The 14,891-nt window shown below is 38.6% G+C and overlaps 1 protein-coding gene across 2 annotated transcripts in view; it reads left to right on the top strand.

Moving 5' to 3' along the window:
* The window catches only part of NUB1 (negative regulator of ubiquitin like proteins 1), a 15,932-nt gene extending 1,041 nt beyond the window's left edge, over nt 1-14,891 (top strand). For both annotated transcript variants that reach the window (XM_065831134.2, XM_065831133.2), the window contains exons 2-15: nt 1,951-2,068; nt 2,155-2,316; nt 3,869-3,927; nt 5,149-5,219; nt 6,092-6,274; nt 7,793-7,881; nt 9,303-9,409; nt 10,284-10,470; nt 10,829-10,936; nt 11,086-11,238; nt 12,152-12,298; nt 12,584-12,679; nt 13,396-13,588; nt 14,213-14,891. In XM_065831134.2, the coding sequence (XP_065687206.2) occupies nt 1,951-2,068; nt 2,155-2,316; nt 3,869-3,927; nt 5,149-5,219; nt 6,092-6,274; nt 7,793-7,881; nt 9,303-9,409; nt 10,284-10,470; nt 10,829-10,936; nt 11,086-11,238; nt 12,152-12,298; nt 12,584-12,679; nt 13,396-13,588; nt 14,213-14,379 (1,840 nt within the window). In that variant the 3' untranslated portion in view covers nt 14,380-14,891. The remainder of the gene's footprint in view (nt 1-1,950; nt 2,069-2,154; nt 2,317-3,868; nt 3,928-5,148; nt 5,220-6,091; nt 6,275-7,792; nt 7,882-9,302; nt 9,410-10,283; nt 10,471-10,828; nt 10,937-11,085; nt 11,239-12,151; nt 12,299-12,583; nt 12,680-13,395; nt 13,589-14,212) is intronic.

The following is a 14,891-nucleotide window of genomic DNA, read 5'->3' as shown; positions in this document are numbered from 1 at the left end:
TGAAATAGGAATTTATTATAAATGTTAGAAATGTTACACATAAAATTATAGCTTTTCTGTTTGTATTTTTTTATTAGAGGGTTGGAAACAATAAGTTTAATTGGGGACTCCAGTAGTGTTTTCTGTTTTAATAATTTAAAAAGGAATCACAAACTTAAAATGTTACCGATTGGAAGATGAATGACCTGTTATAAATGCTACTTATGTTAACAATTTGTGGTCTAAAGTGCAATTGGAATTTTAGACGTCTACCTTGATGTTCCAAAGCCATGGGTATCTTTTGGTCCTCACCTTAATGTTAAGTAGAATTATAGCTGTAAAATGGTTCTTTAGCATAACCTAAAAGTGGGAAAATGATGGTTCCAGGTTATTCATGAGAATTGCCTGGCACATTTTGAAAAGGGAGAAAGCTGTGTTAATAGTTTCAATGTGATCTTTTGAAAATTGAGCACGTGTGTTACTTTCGGTTTTGTAAATGACATGTTTTGGCGTGTCCTTAAAATAATAACAACAACCTCATCCTAGTAAGAAAAAGAATGTGTGGTTGTCCTTCCTAGTTTGGACTATACAAATTCTAGAGATCAGGAAGGATTGTTAAACTGTTCACTTGCTCAGTTAATCCTTCTGGCTTCTCTTCAGAAGAGACTATTGTCTTTTCAGTGTTCAGAGATGTTAACCAGTAAACTTACCACACATTGATGTTTGCCTGTGCTTTTTTGCTCTCAAATAGTGTTTGTCTGAGCGAGGAACAGTCTTTAGAACAGGAAGTGGATAGAAATGTTGGATTCTTCTTTTCTGTCCCCTTTTTCTCCTGAGAGCAATGTACTAATAAACAAGAATGAGAAAATGAAACCACTCTGAAAGTGAAACTGGTTGATCAAATTTCAATGCCAACCTTAGCGTGCAAATGCCAACATTTTAAATGTTTTTCTGCATAAATTAAATGACATCTTTTTCCATATGAATCCCAGTGTCCAAGAGCCAAAGTCTCCCATGCTTTAATGTGCACTCATATTAAGATTTTCTTTGTTCTTTTTCCTCTGTTGAGATCCTGCATCTGCCGTTGCTTGCTCTCTATCCTTCTTCCTTGCTTCTTGTGGGGTTTTTTGTTTGGTTGGTTTGAGTTTTTTTTTTTTTTTTTTGGTTGGTTGGTTTGGGGGTTTTTTGTGTGTTTTTTTTGTTTGGTCATTTGGTTGTTTTTTTGAGGGTGGGGTAGTTGTATTTTTCAGGATCCTGTTGATTCAGTGGTTCCTGCTTTCTCTTAGCCCAATGAGAATAACTTCTGGTGATGTATTCAGCTTAAATTCTTACCCTGCTGTCACCTTCTCCTTAGTGATGGGTATTTAATGCCTGGTGCAGATTTACAGTGCACATCTCTGATTTCAGCCTCTGCACTTTATGGTCTTTATGATCTTTTTACGGTGGAGCTTGAGGTTCTGAGATGTTCTCTCTTAACACCTCTTTTCTGTCCTCCCAAAGAGGGTTAATAACTTGTGTTCAACCATCTGCTGGTGTAGAAAGGCTGTTAAAGTCCAGAAGTAGAAGTGGAAGGCAGAGGTACTGCAAGGACACATTTTAGGGGGGTATTGGGTCGAGCCATCCTGTCCAGGGCAGAACTGATTTATGGATTTTGATGAACTGGCACCTTCTGCAATTCCAGCTCATGTGAGGAGTTAGGAGGAGGTTTAGTTTCTCTTGAAACCGCAAGGAATTATCCCAGCGCCAATCTAGGCTTTGTTCCACTTCCAGTTTCTTACAATGACCTGGAATCAGGTTCCCATCCTTACCGAAGTGCGTGGAATGCATTCTATAGTCAACTTTTATTTTAAAATTCAAAAATGTCATTTAGACTTTTTGAAAAAGTACAGCATCTCATTACAGAAAAGCGATATTAAAACGTTATTTTTTCTTCCTTTTCCCTTCTAATTGTGTGCTTTGTTTTTTTTGAAGAATGGCACAAAAGAAGTATTTAATAGCAAAACTGACCAGTTGCTTAAGAGAGGACAAAATTCAGCTGTGGAAACCACCGTATACAAATGAAAAAAAAGAAGCTGGTGAAGAGATGAAGGTAAATATTCTCTCCGAGTTTATGTGATGCATTTGCCATGTTATGCTGCTGGTGCATTTTCCCAGTTTTTCTTGCTGTTTTCTTAGGAGCTTGTGCAAAAATACTCATCTAAGCTGAATATCAATGAGAATGATACGGAGAATATGCTTGAAGAAATACGGTGCAAAGCAATTGAGCGTGGAACAGGAAATGAAAATTTTAAAGTGACTGGAATTGCAAGACTTGATATATATCTGCCTCGTAGAAAAGTAAGTGATGTTGCAGAAAAGTCGGGATAAGTAGCTTTACTTTGATGGCTTTTGGAGTCCTAGATATGTATCTAAGCAAATATTTTCACTTCTTCAGCTTTTTCAGTTTCATATCAGAAATCCATGTTAGGTGTATAAAATATGGAGGGAGGGGAAGTTATGGAGGTGTATTTCAGTTTCACAGGCATGTGGGAATATCATAGCAGATGAATATAATGTGTAATTGCCTTTCCTTTAGGATTTAATGATAGATTATCTTTCAGTTAAGAAAAGTAAATTAGATTTAAGTGCCTATTAGTTCAATTTTATTCCTTCTGATGTAACTGTTCCTATTAGCAGTAAAGAGCAGATTATTTTTTTCAGCTGCAGAATGCCTAAAATTAAATTAGCATGTGAATATCACTGTATTACCACAGCTTTTCTTTAACTGACAGCTTTAATTTTAAGAAAATTCCCTTTAAGTGCAGTAAGCAACTTGAATGTTCTGTTGTCTTAGACCATGAGTGGTTGATGATGCTGAAAAGAACTTTAGCTTTTAACCATGACAATGTTCTTTCAGTGGTGATGTTATCTTTGTGTAAGTATTCCAGCCCAGGTAGCTGATGAAAATTACCTATTTTAAAGTATGTTCAGTGTCCGAACTTAGAAACGAGAAGCAGGATTTTCTGTTGTGATGGTGTACTCATCTGTTCTCATCTAAGTCAAACTCCTAAAGCTTCATACAAATAGAACTGGGCCCTTGGTTAGGTTCTTATTAACACAGAGCCTCTTACCTGGGAATATTTCCCCCTTAAAAGCAGTCTGTAGCAAACACAGCAACCATCTCAAATCACTCCCTGGTTTTGGTCTTTGCCAACAGAAGTGAATGTTCACTCTGAAAGTGCTTTTTTTTTTTTGTTTTCCTAGAAGATCTTAGATGGAAACTTTTATTTCAGAAGGATTTTTAAATTTTTTTGGTTTTTTTTACTGAATACTTGCAAAAACACAACACATAATGATAATTATTCCCTCTCCTGTAGTGAAAAATAATTATCAGGGAGAGTGATGGGCTAAAGGGTAGAGGGTATTAAGTGATTGCCTTGCAGTTAAAACAAACAAATAGTTTCATAATTCCTCTTTCTAATGCTACTGGGCATAAGGGGATGAATTAATTTAAAATTCCAGTTTATCTAATCTGAGACCAGAGACACTAATAGGAATTAATCAGAACTTAGCCAGTCGCAGGTGGGTGACATAATTAGAAACCAGAGTTAAGATTGGAAGTGCATAATTAAATTAGTGAGTTCAAATTGTTTTGTTCTGAGTTTAGATTTATCTAATTCTGAATCTTCTGCTGTTATAATGCTTATTTTTATCACTGTAAAGCAAGTACAAGATTTCTTACATGGAAATTGCTAGTATGTATGCCCAGTCATAACGCTTTTAACATGATTACAATTTGAAAAAGAAATTGTACTTGTTGTAAAACAATTAGTTAAGAAAATGTATGAAGTATCTTGAGACCATGTTTGTTTCCTTTCATCCTTTTCCCTGTGCAATATAATTGCTACAGAGCAGAAAAATCCCACTGGAAACGAATCTGTTCATCACAGGCAAGGAGCTCAGATCACAGTAAGTGTAATCATCTCTCTAATGGGACAACATACTGTCACACAGTGCAAGAAAAAGGGACAAGCAGAGCAGTATTTGTTCAGTTAAGCTTTTTTTAGCATGTGTGTTTGTTCAGTGTGTCTGAACAGGATGTCCAGTGTCCCTGTGGGTCACTTCTTCACATAAGAAGCTGTGGTTTAACAAGTAGAAAATAGGAAAGTTTCAACTGTGCAAAGAGGGCAGTTCTCTGTAAATCCCCAGCAAGTTCCTGAGACATCACCAGTGAGTGTTCCAGATCTCTAACTAGACATGTCTTCTGAACTGTCAACTGTCGAAGGCTTTGATTGTGGGGTGACAATAAAACCGTGGCAGATGTATTGTTAACCCCCTCTCCCCCCTTCTCCGTTTTTAGCCTCTCCCGCTCCCCCCTTCCCACTCAGGACAGGCAATCAGGAGGAAAAGAAGGACAGAGAGAAGAGAGTTGGAAAAATTAAAATATGTTACTAATGCTACTAATAAGAATAGAGAAAATAATACAAAATATACAAAACCAATCTTGAAAGTCTCAGCAACTGCAGAGCCAGCACCCAAAGTCCTGGATTGGATTCTGCAGCCAACCGGAGCTGGATTCAGTCTGTCACTGGGCCTCAGTTTGCAACAAGATCCTCTCCTAATGTCGGCCATAAGCAAAAAGAGAAAAGGGACGAGATCCTTGTGATCTCCCACTTTTATAAGAAGTATTCATGTGAATGGAATGTTATACACAGTTGGTCAGTTTCTTGGTCACCTCTTTCTCGTTGCCCCTCTTGCAAGATGTGAATCTGTGCTTATCAATAACTTTGCATTCCATTGCTATGTTTACCAAAACATGTATCTGGTTCTCCAGGAACATGCAGCTAATATGAAGGCTTTAGCTGACAGGCAAATTCACTAAAAGAGAAACTTGTTTTTTAACAAAACCAGGACATCAATATGAACTTCTCTTCCTTCCTCTTGTGCTTTTACGCCTAATAAAACCAGATCCTTTTCTGTCTGTTTTGATTTTTCCCATTCAGTATCCCAGATTTCCCTATATGCTTCACAAAGCTTTCTGATGATGTTATTTTACTTCTAGCAGCCTTTTATAGCAGAAGTTTTAAACCAGTTATGAAAATAGTTATTTTTAAGCTTTATTGCTATTCTAACAGCAATATATATAGCCTTACAAATTCATATTCATGGATGAAATTATTTATTTCACAGGATAGCACAGGAACATGCATTAAAAGAAAATGCTATCAAAATAATCATAAACAAGAAGCAGCTTGACCTGGGTATGTATCTCAAGTATACTTTTATGATAATTTTTTAGTTTACTGTTTATTTTACTCCGAAGAAAAGTTTCTTGCAACTCAGAAATTCCCAAGGAATAGCAGTTGTATTTGTCAGGTTCTGCTCTGCAAGAAATGTAATAAATTATAGTAATCAAAATTCTTAGAGTTAAAGCAGTTATAGGAATCCTGTAAGAAATGTCAAACATCCATTTTTCAAGTGCTGAGACACTGAAAATACATGTTTGAAAGAAACCCTAAATTTCCTCAAAACCCTTATTGTATAACAGCACATTCGAAAACTTCTTGTAATGTTTTATACATTCAACTTGTCAGACATGTGGGAAGTGATGACAGCAGCTTCCTCTTTACTGATGGCCTGAGCATCTGACTTACTTATTTCCCTTAGAATATGTCAGAATTAGAGCCATGGAAGTGACAAAAGGAACTCGGATTCAATTCCCAGTCCCTCTGTCCTGGTACTGCTGATCCTGGACATGTTGTTATTCCAATTTTTCTCTGAAGATTAACTGAAATAGAAACAATCATATTTTTTAAATGTTATGAAAAAAAAGCAAGCAAAGAAACATACCAATTATTTTAAAAGCACTGTAAGATGGATGTCTGATCCTAATTTCTGAGTTTCTGCTGACTGTGTCAGTAATTGACAGGAGTTTTGATTGAGTACTTGAGTCTAGTAATTACTGTGTTTCTAATAATTACTGTAGTTCTTCAGTACAGTATGAGTAAGGCATGGGCTGTTCAGATTGTTTGGTTTGTGGGTGTTGTTTCCTCCTGTCTAGTGCCAGTACAGTGTCAGTCTACCTTCACAAATAAGAGCACCTGGATTGTACTTGTCATACTCAATTTTGCAGGCAAAACCCTCGAAGACCAGGGTGTAACACACAATGCAAAAGTGATGGTGCTTCAACTGGAACAGAGCGATGACGAAACTAAAAGAAGAGTTCAGGAAGAAGAACTTCAGTGCAAGAAAGAAAAAGAAATAAATGACAAGATGCAAAGAACTAAGAAGGGTTTGGAAATTCTAGCAGAGAGAGGTAAGAGGGCTTCTTTGGGGTTTTTTTTGTGAGGTGAGGGAAGATGGGTGTTCGTTAATTTTTGCACACTAAAAAATAGCTTCTCACTAGACTTTGAGCATAGAAGAGTGCCTGTGCTGTGGTTGGTTTTCAGCTGATACATTTTTAGGTTTCTCCCTACTTGAAAACTGGATTTTAAGTTGACTAAAACTTCTTCAACTCTTTTTATGCAGCTAGAATGCTAGAAAACATTTGGCACTTAGAGAAGGATATAATAAGAACCAATTGTTATTTAACTGGCCCTTGACAGTTAAGGGACTGAGGACTCTTGAGAACAGGCTTTAAATTTATTGTAGAATAATGTATTAAAAGTCATTAAACACTTTTTTGTAGTTCAATTCCGCTGCGGCTGTGAGTAACCATAGTTTCATTGTACAGAACAGCTCACTTATTACTCTCATGTCACGTGGCTCTTCTGTTCTCATGGTGTTTGATGTTGATTGCTGGCAACTGTGGATTAAGTTAAAGGGATATAGTCAATGTAACAGTAATAATTTTTCAAGATGAGGTTGTGTTTGTGAATTGCGTTGCTAGATGTTAAGTCACTTCTCTATTTTATTGTTTCAAAAATCCACAAACAAGGAACTGTGAAACTGAGTATATAATGAACTCCTGCCAAATGCAAAAATACCTGAACAAAGCTGCTTTTAACGGTCAGTGACAGCCTGTTTCTTACTATAATATCAGATTTTGAACCAATGAAACAAGTGATTCCTTTTATGGATTTAAGGGGTAATTTAGACCCCAGACCTTGAATCCTGGATGGGGCCTCTATAAGGTATTTACCACTAACTGTCAGTTGTAGCACAAAACCAGAGTATAGAGTAGAGTCTCTAATGGGCTCACAGGCTGCAGGCTCTGTGTGAATGGTAGAAAGGATCTAACAACTCTTTGTTTCATCTGAGAAAAATTGCAGGGCAGAAACTTTTAATCTCAGCAAACTCCTGCTTAACTGTCTTGGTTACGAGGAAAGCGTCTTCTCATGTAAAATCAGGTGGAAGTGAAAACAAAATGGATACTTTGGTTATAAGCATTAAAGATGTGGGAAAAGCAAAATACTGAGCTGTATTTTTGTTGTTGTTTTATCAACTGTGCTTAGTTGTGTAGGTTTTTCTTTATATTCTGTTTTATTTGATAAAGCATTTCAAATGGTACATTGTGTAAAATGTAGGTGTTTTATCTTCTGCAAAAAACTATTTACAATTCATGTAACTTTTAATGTTGCGTGTAAATTTCTGGATGAGCAGGACCTTTTCCTTAGCGACTTTTCTAGAAGTTCCTCATGTTCGTCTGATCAGGGCCATTGTTGGTAGGTATCTCCAGAAAAATACAAATACAGCCTTTTTATGTAATCCTGATTTTTTTGTTCTTTATTTGCTTTTTTGTTTAAACATGTGCTTACTGACATAATCTTAGAACAGCAGAGATACTCTTCGAAGGTGGTCCTTAAATTTTAAATTGCTTTTTCATATCTTTCAGAGGAGTACTTGGATCCAGATTCTGTTCCGTATCTAGACATAGCTAATCAGACTGGAAGGTCAATCGAGATTCCTCCTCAAGCCAAAAAAGTAGGTAAAAGTATCTTACAAAGGTACTGAGACAACTTTTAAAAGCTTGGTTAATGAAACATTTCAATATGGAATTGAAATGCGGTCAGAATTTTTGGGGATATAACCCTGGGTCCAGTAGATGTTTGCTTAATAGAAAAAACTTTGAAATAAAATTGCAGTGGAACTCTACAGTGGGGAATAGTTCAGTCATCTGGAGACAGACCTTTGGTTGCTGCTCTAATTGCAGGTATCATCTTGCACTGACCCCTTGGTGCTCTATATCTTATTTTTGTGTTTTGAGATGAGCTTTCAGTTTGTCATATCCTAAGGCGTATAGTTTGTTATATCCTAGCACCTATTTTAAACATTGGGTGTCCCAGAATAACATGAAAATAACTTGTTTGTTGAGCCTGAGTTGGAAACTTCTTGAGTTTTGAAACTGGACTCTTAAAATAGTGTTGGGATCTTTTCCATTGTGACCCCACTCAAATATGTTCACCATTCAAGAAAGTTCCACGTTCTCATTTGAAAACATCTTTGGTTGGGTGTGTACATTGAATTACAGTAGGAGTGACGTACCTGATGCTGGCTACTGAAGTGGGAGAATAGTGATAGCATCTGTCTTTTAAGATTGCTGGGTTGTCTGAAGATAATTAAAAATCTTTACAAGTACTTGGAATTATACCTGATAAAGAAAAAAAAATAGCTTGGGAAGAAATGAGCAGGCCCCAACACGTGTGAACTGCTGCTCCAGCCTCTTCTGAGGCAAATGGTGTTTTCTGCATCATCTGGAGTTTCTGGATGATCGGAATAACAACTGTGCCGTCTCACAATGCACGCTCTTCTGGTGAAGTGCTCAAAGCAGTAATTCACCTGAAGAGTTAAAGCATCAAATGTTCAAGCACACGAGATTTCATCTGTATTGAACGTGGGTGAGAGGAAATATTGCAGGTTGTTTCTATCGAGAAATGCTATTTACATTTCCATTTATCATACTGCAGGAACTAGAGCATTTTCTGATCACATTCAAAATTTAATTTTCCATTTTGGGGTTTTCTAGGAGGTGAATCATTAGATTTTTACAAGATAGTTGTGATAGCAAAGCAAAACAAATTTGATACTGTTAGGAAGTGTAGCACCCAGAAAAATGCTTAGCTCTTTATCAGTCATCATTGAAAATCCGTCTAGGATTGCATTCTTAAAATAAACTTGGTGCCACATTTCATGTGTCAATAGCATTTGTTGCTTTTAATTAGACAAAATTTTAACAGTAGCAGATGAGAGGAAAATGTGATATGAAATAATACTGCTTTTACAGAACTGGTAGGATGGTATTTTTCTAGGAAGAACAAGGGCTCTTAATGGATTAACTAGATATTTCTTTTTAGTTATTAAAGTGAGTTTGAGAGATGTAAAAAAGCCTCAATCTGTTTGTCTAGGCACTTGTGCTGGCAATGGGTTATCATGAGAAGGGCAGAGCATTGATGAAGAAGAAAGAATATGAAATAGCGCTGCCATATTTATTGGATGCAGATAAACACTTCTGGTAAGAACCTTTTAAAGTCCTTGTGTCTCTCTCTACTGTCAACCAAATACAGGAACAGCATTAGCTCCACCTGTGCATATAACCAGGGGCTGTTTTTTTGGGGTTACTTCACACACACACACACCCCCCCCCCCCCCCTGCCCCGCAGATGGGAAACAGTAAAGGCTCTGACGAGCAGTGACAGGTGGCTTCATGTAAAACAGCTGAAATATATACTGCCACTGGGCAATTTAATCTTTCATACCAACACAAACTGTTAATATTCATGTACTAGGCTATAAATTGCATTAACTTGAGAGACAGTTATGGATACTTGTTTGCAATTGCTCCTCTGAAGTGATAATTTCTTGTAAAAGGTGGAGCAGATAGCTGAGGTCAGTGACCATACCAGGGTTTCTGTGGGTAAATGAGTTTCATGTCAGCAGCCAGAGCCCTAAACTGCTCTTCAGAGATCACCAAAAGTAATATTATCCCATCTGTTTCTCGTCTGTGTGCATGTGCAAGGAGACTGGCACAGAACTTGGTATTTTCACATGCACTATGGAAAACAGTTGATCTCTGTCCTCTCAAAGATTACACAAGGTTTAATTCCAGTCTACTTTTAAAGAGATGCTGTCTTGAAAAGTAACACAATGAGTTTTTACTGTAATTCTTTGAGATGCAGTGTTGTCATTGGTGCCCCGTGTATTAGTGAATGTGACGGGAGATCAGTGCTTTATATTACAGTTCCACTGAACTCAGTTTGTTGAAGTCTGTGCTTTCTCAAACATTTGAATTTGTGTACTTCTAGCATGTTGTTTCATTAATGTTAAAAAGTATATTGGAAAAAATAAACAACCCCTCCCAGAAAATCAATAATTGTTTTATTTTGCAGTGAGTGTAGCACAGAACTGCTGAACACGGTTGATAATTACGCAGTGCTGCAGCTGGACATAGTGTGGTGCTACTTTCGCTTGGAGCAGCTGGACTGCCTGGACGATGCTGAGAAAAAACTGTCCACAGCACACAGATGCTTCCAAAGGTGCTATGGGGAGAACCATGAAAGGCTGATTGATATCAAGGTATGCCAGTTTTGATTTAATTAGGGTGCCTTTCTTTTCCTTCATGTATTCAGTTATTGTTCAAGTATTACAACATCAACTTTTAGAAGTTCAAAGTTTTCTTGTGTCTCCTTAGCCTGTAATGTAGTTTTGTAATTGTCAGCATAGTGAAGGCATTGGACTTGACAAAAAGGTTGTGGTAAACGTGCATTTATACGCACAGACTTCATCAGTGTTTTAGGTGCGATACCTTATCTGTGTGTCACATATTAGTGACCGTGTCTTCTTTAAATGGGTAAAGCATTCTATTGATAATGAGGTGATGTTGTACCATATGCTTTTAACCATGTGCTCCCCCCTTGTTTAAACAATTCTTCAGGGAAGCTATGGTCGTGAGAAGGTTTTATTTCTACGGCTTTACCTCCTCCAAGGGATAGGACACTATCACAGTGGCAGAGAAAAGGAGGCTGCTGAGTACATTCAGAAGGTAAGGCACTGCTAGGTAAAACTTTTGAGTTGTTCACACTAGCTCTTGTGTTTGGGCTCTGCCTTGCACCAGTCCTTTGCTCGCTCAGAAAAAATTTGTATGTTCGAGCAACAGTGTAAGTAGCATCATTTTGTTCCTTTTCTGTACAGGCATCTTGTTTATATAAAGAGCTGTCCATAGATCCTGATAAAGTTGATCGCCTGTCACTCCTGGGATTCTCCGAACAGGAAGCTCGTCTTGCCCTGCGGGCATGCCAAGGGAACGTGGAGCACGCTGCCAATCTCATCACCAACAGGAGAGAGGTACGGTGCGGCGAGAGTATTAAATCAGGATCAGCTTAATTAGGGTGTCCCTAAGATCATGTTTTGTGTGCTAAATTAAGGACTTTGATTATCCTGCTTGGGCATTGCTAGTGTAATTAAGTTTGACATCTGTTGCCACAAGTTTGAAACCAAACCTTAATACGACGAGGGAAGTTCTGTCCCAAAAGAGGTGGGATGAGAGAGCCACAGACCTGTGTTTGCACCACGGGAGTGCACAGGAGGACTTTGCACCAGTGTTTGCCAGTCAGCAATGTTATGTATGGGAATAAAAACACAGTGATCAAGGTGTCACTTCTGGGCTTGGCTGGTCTGGAAGATGAGAGCCTGCACAGTGAAGTGCTATGAGGGTAACCATCAAGCTAGGCTGTATTAATGGCTTTGGACTTGGAAGATTCAGGAAGGGAGAAGGACTTCTTGGGCAGAAGTGCAGACAGCGTTGCCCAGATCTGAAGTGCCCGAATTTGCATTTGGTAAGCTGAGGTGGCACTTTTAAACTTCAGACAGTGAAATGTGGATGGAAAAGTCAACTGGCTGAGAGAAGGGCTGAACAGAACTCCTTGGTTCCATGCCCAGTTCTGGCTGTATGTCCTTGGCAAGTCTTGTCTGCAGGCCCATCTGCCAAACGGGTTTATCACTTACCACACAGGGCCTATAATAGCTGCGACAGCATAAGATCCAAACTGCAGAGGCATAGAGCGGAAGTATGGCAACACGGAAATGCAACTTTATTTAGTAATGAGTGTCTGGCAGCACAGTCTGTATTTGAAAAGAAAGTCTCTTTTCCTCAAGAGCTTCAAACTGGAAGAAGTAAATCCAGAAACCCCATATGCGTGTGGGGGAGGGTGAAGCATTCCCCTGCACAGTGAGCTCTGTCATGGCTGTGTTCTTGCAGGAAAAGGCACAGATCAGGAGGGAGGAGAGAGCTAAAAGGCGGCAGCGACGGGAGGACATAAACACCTTGAAAAGTATGGGCTACCCAGAGAGAGCTGCTCAAGTAGCTCTTCATAATACACAAGGAAACCTGGACCAAGCCTTTAAGGTAAGTTATTTTCAGGAGTAGTACTTTTGTATGAAAAAAAAAAGTTGTTTGCTTTTTTTTGGTCTATCACATAGCAGATTCTTATTTTCTGTATTATCTATTTGTTAGTTGATAGCAACCTCTTCTGATCTGTAATGACTGCCCTTCCACTTCCTGACACAGTGAATCAAATATCATTTTAATTGGCTGAGGTTTGCTTAAGTCAACTGTTGGGCTAAATACATTTCCATAAGGAGGACTATTATATTTCTGTTGCTCTATTCTGACTCCTCTGTTTTATTCTAGTTTATTCTTGACAATCCAGAGTTATTGTTGGAAGATGATGATGATGATTCTGTGGCCACGGACCAGTTTCAGGTTTCCCAGGAAAGTATTGATCAAGTAAGTTACAGCTTTTGCTTTCTTAGGAGTTGGTTGTCTAGTTTCTGAATTATGCTTTCAACACACCAGATCTTCCTTGAGCAAAGCTGTGCACTTTCTTTGACCCATGTCACTCAAGCTGTCACACTTCCACTGTCTGGCATCTGCTCTTCACAGTGAAGTCCCACTCAAGCAAAAATAAAACTCTTCCTGCCCATTACACCAACCTGTCGTGCCTGGATGTGGATTGAAGTCTGTGCACTAATGCTCTAGCCCAAAAAAAGACACCAAATGAGAAATTAATTCAGGTCTCTAAACACTGCAGTGCACAGGGAGAGTTGGAATGTGTCTGTCTCATCATACACCATCTGAAAAGCTCTTCAGTGGTTAGTGTGGCTGCATAATCAATGTCAGGCAAGAAAACTGTCGCTTAGAAAAAGTAAATAGCACATCATACGCTGGAGTGCTTTGAAGTTTCCTTTTGAAAAACACAAACAGAATTGGTCTGATATTAAACAGGAGGCTCTTGATTTTGCTCAACATCCCCATTCCTTTAATAGGTCAGTGCCCTGTTGTTAACTGTTCCAGTAAACCAGAGTCAGTGTCCAGGAATTCCTGGCATGCAGCCTCTGTGCAAGAGGAATGTCTGTCAGATTCCTGTCAGACCCTGGTGCTGGATGAGCTTGGATTTCTCCAGATTTTTTTATTCTTTATTTTTTTTCGCCCCGTTCTCGTAGCTGGTGTACATGGGGTTCAGCCGGGAGGCGGCAGAGCAAGCTTTGAAGGTCTTTAAAGGCAACATCCATGTAGCTTCCCAAACCCTTGCTCATTACGGGGGAGTTCTTCCTGCCTCACTGCAACTGTCTCCAGATGGGTCCAGCCCTTCCGAAGAATCCACCTCATCCAAAGACTCGCACACGGAGTCTGCAGGTAAGAAATGTTGCAGAGGGGAGTGGAAAGACTCTCTTGCTGGCTTTTGTACACAACCATTAAGCAATGATGATCTTGAGGGTCTCTTCAACCAAAATGAATCTGTGATTCTATGATCTCATTGTATTCACACCAGTTCTCTTGAAAAGCCAACCCACCCCTCCCTGCCTGTGCTCCTTCAGAGAGCAAGTGCTGAGTGCTGGAGCACATTCCCTGGACCTGCCACTGATAATGATGATTTTGTGGCTCTCTAGCATCTGGGTTCTGACTGCCAGGAACTATGTTCTAAATCTGTGCTATACAGCCAGTTGCTGTAACCACATACTCCTTCCTTGTGTCTGCGGTTGAACTGGAGTTGATCCTCGCCATTTAGTAAAGGGGAAACTTGTGCGCACGCTCTCTCTCTTCCGTTATTTGTCAGAGCTATAGTGATACCTGCTGTACAGCTAAAGGCTTTCCCATAGCTTTAAATAACAGGGAAAAAAAAGGCCATCCTGTGATATCCTTTACAGAGCTGTCCTATAGAAGAGGTGGTTTTGCAGTAACAGACTCAGAGATCAGTCATGCTGGTGGAAGAGGGAAAGTATCGACTGCTTTGAATTCATTGCTGCTTTTCTTTGTTAGAAGCTTCTTCTAGTTCCCAAACAGATGAAGACATGGAGACTGATGCTGTCAATGAAATCCTGGAGGATATTCCTGAACATGAAGAGGATTATCTGGATTTAACACTGGAGGAAGAGGAACAGATCATTCATGAATACTTATCCTATATACAAGTACCACAGCATTAAATCCCATTACAGCTACTTCAGTTACATGCATTTACCTTGACAAATTGAGTTTGGATTACAAATGCACCTTCAGCTTATCTCCTACTAAATGCCTTGAATACAGTTAAACTCTAGGTGGAACACTTAATTCCTGCTTATTTATAAATCTGCTTAAAGCCTACATTTGTGATACATTGTAATTTATTGTCATAGCAGAAATATAGAAACATTTATTTTCAGAAGAAAATTTAATAGAACTAAACTATATTTTTATTGTGAATTAAGTTAATTCACTTAGTATTTGAGTAAAGAAGCATTTCTATACCATTTTAAAATACCAGCTTTAAAAAAAAAGTTTGTAAATCAGAAATGTAGCTCATGAGGGTATAGAGGTCTCAACTTACACACTGTTCTTTTCTTCTGAAAGATTTCTAAGAGTCATTTATGTCTCTGTTGTGCATGGATTTATACTGTGCTCTTCTTGTCACTTCATGCGGGTGTTACACAGGCAATAAAGGTAACTCTGTGCTGCT

Source organism: Patagioenas fasciata, chromosome 2 (assembly GCF_037038585.1).
Source record: "Patagioenas fasciata isolate bPatFas1 chromosome 2, bPatFas1.hap1, whole genome shotgun sequence".
NCBI lineage: Eukaryota > Metazoa > Chordata > Aves > Columbiformes > Columbidae > Patagioenas > Patagioenas fasciata.
The sequence above is the reverse complement of the archived record's forward strand: the minus strand, read 5'-3'. Positions and strand labels throughout refer to the sequence as shown.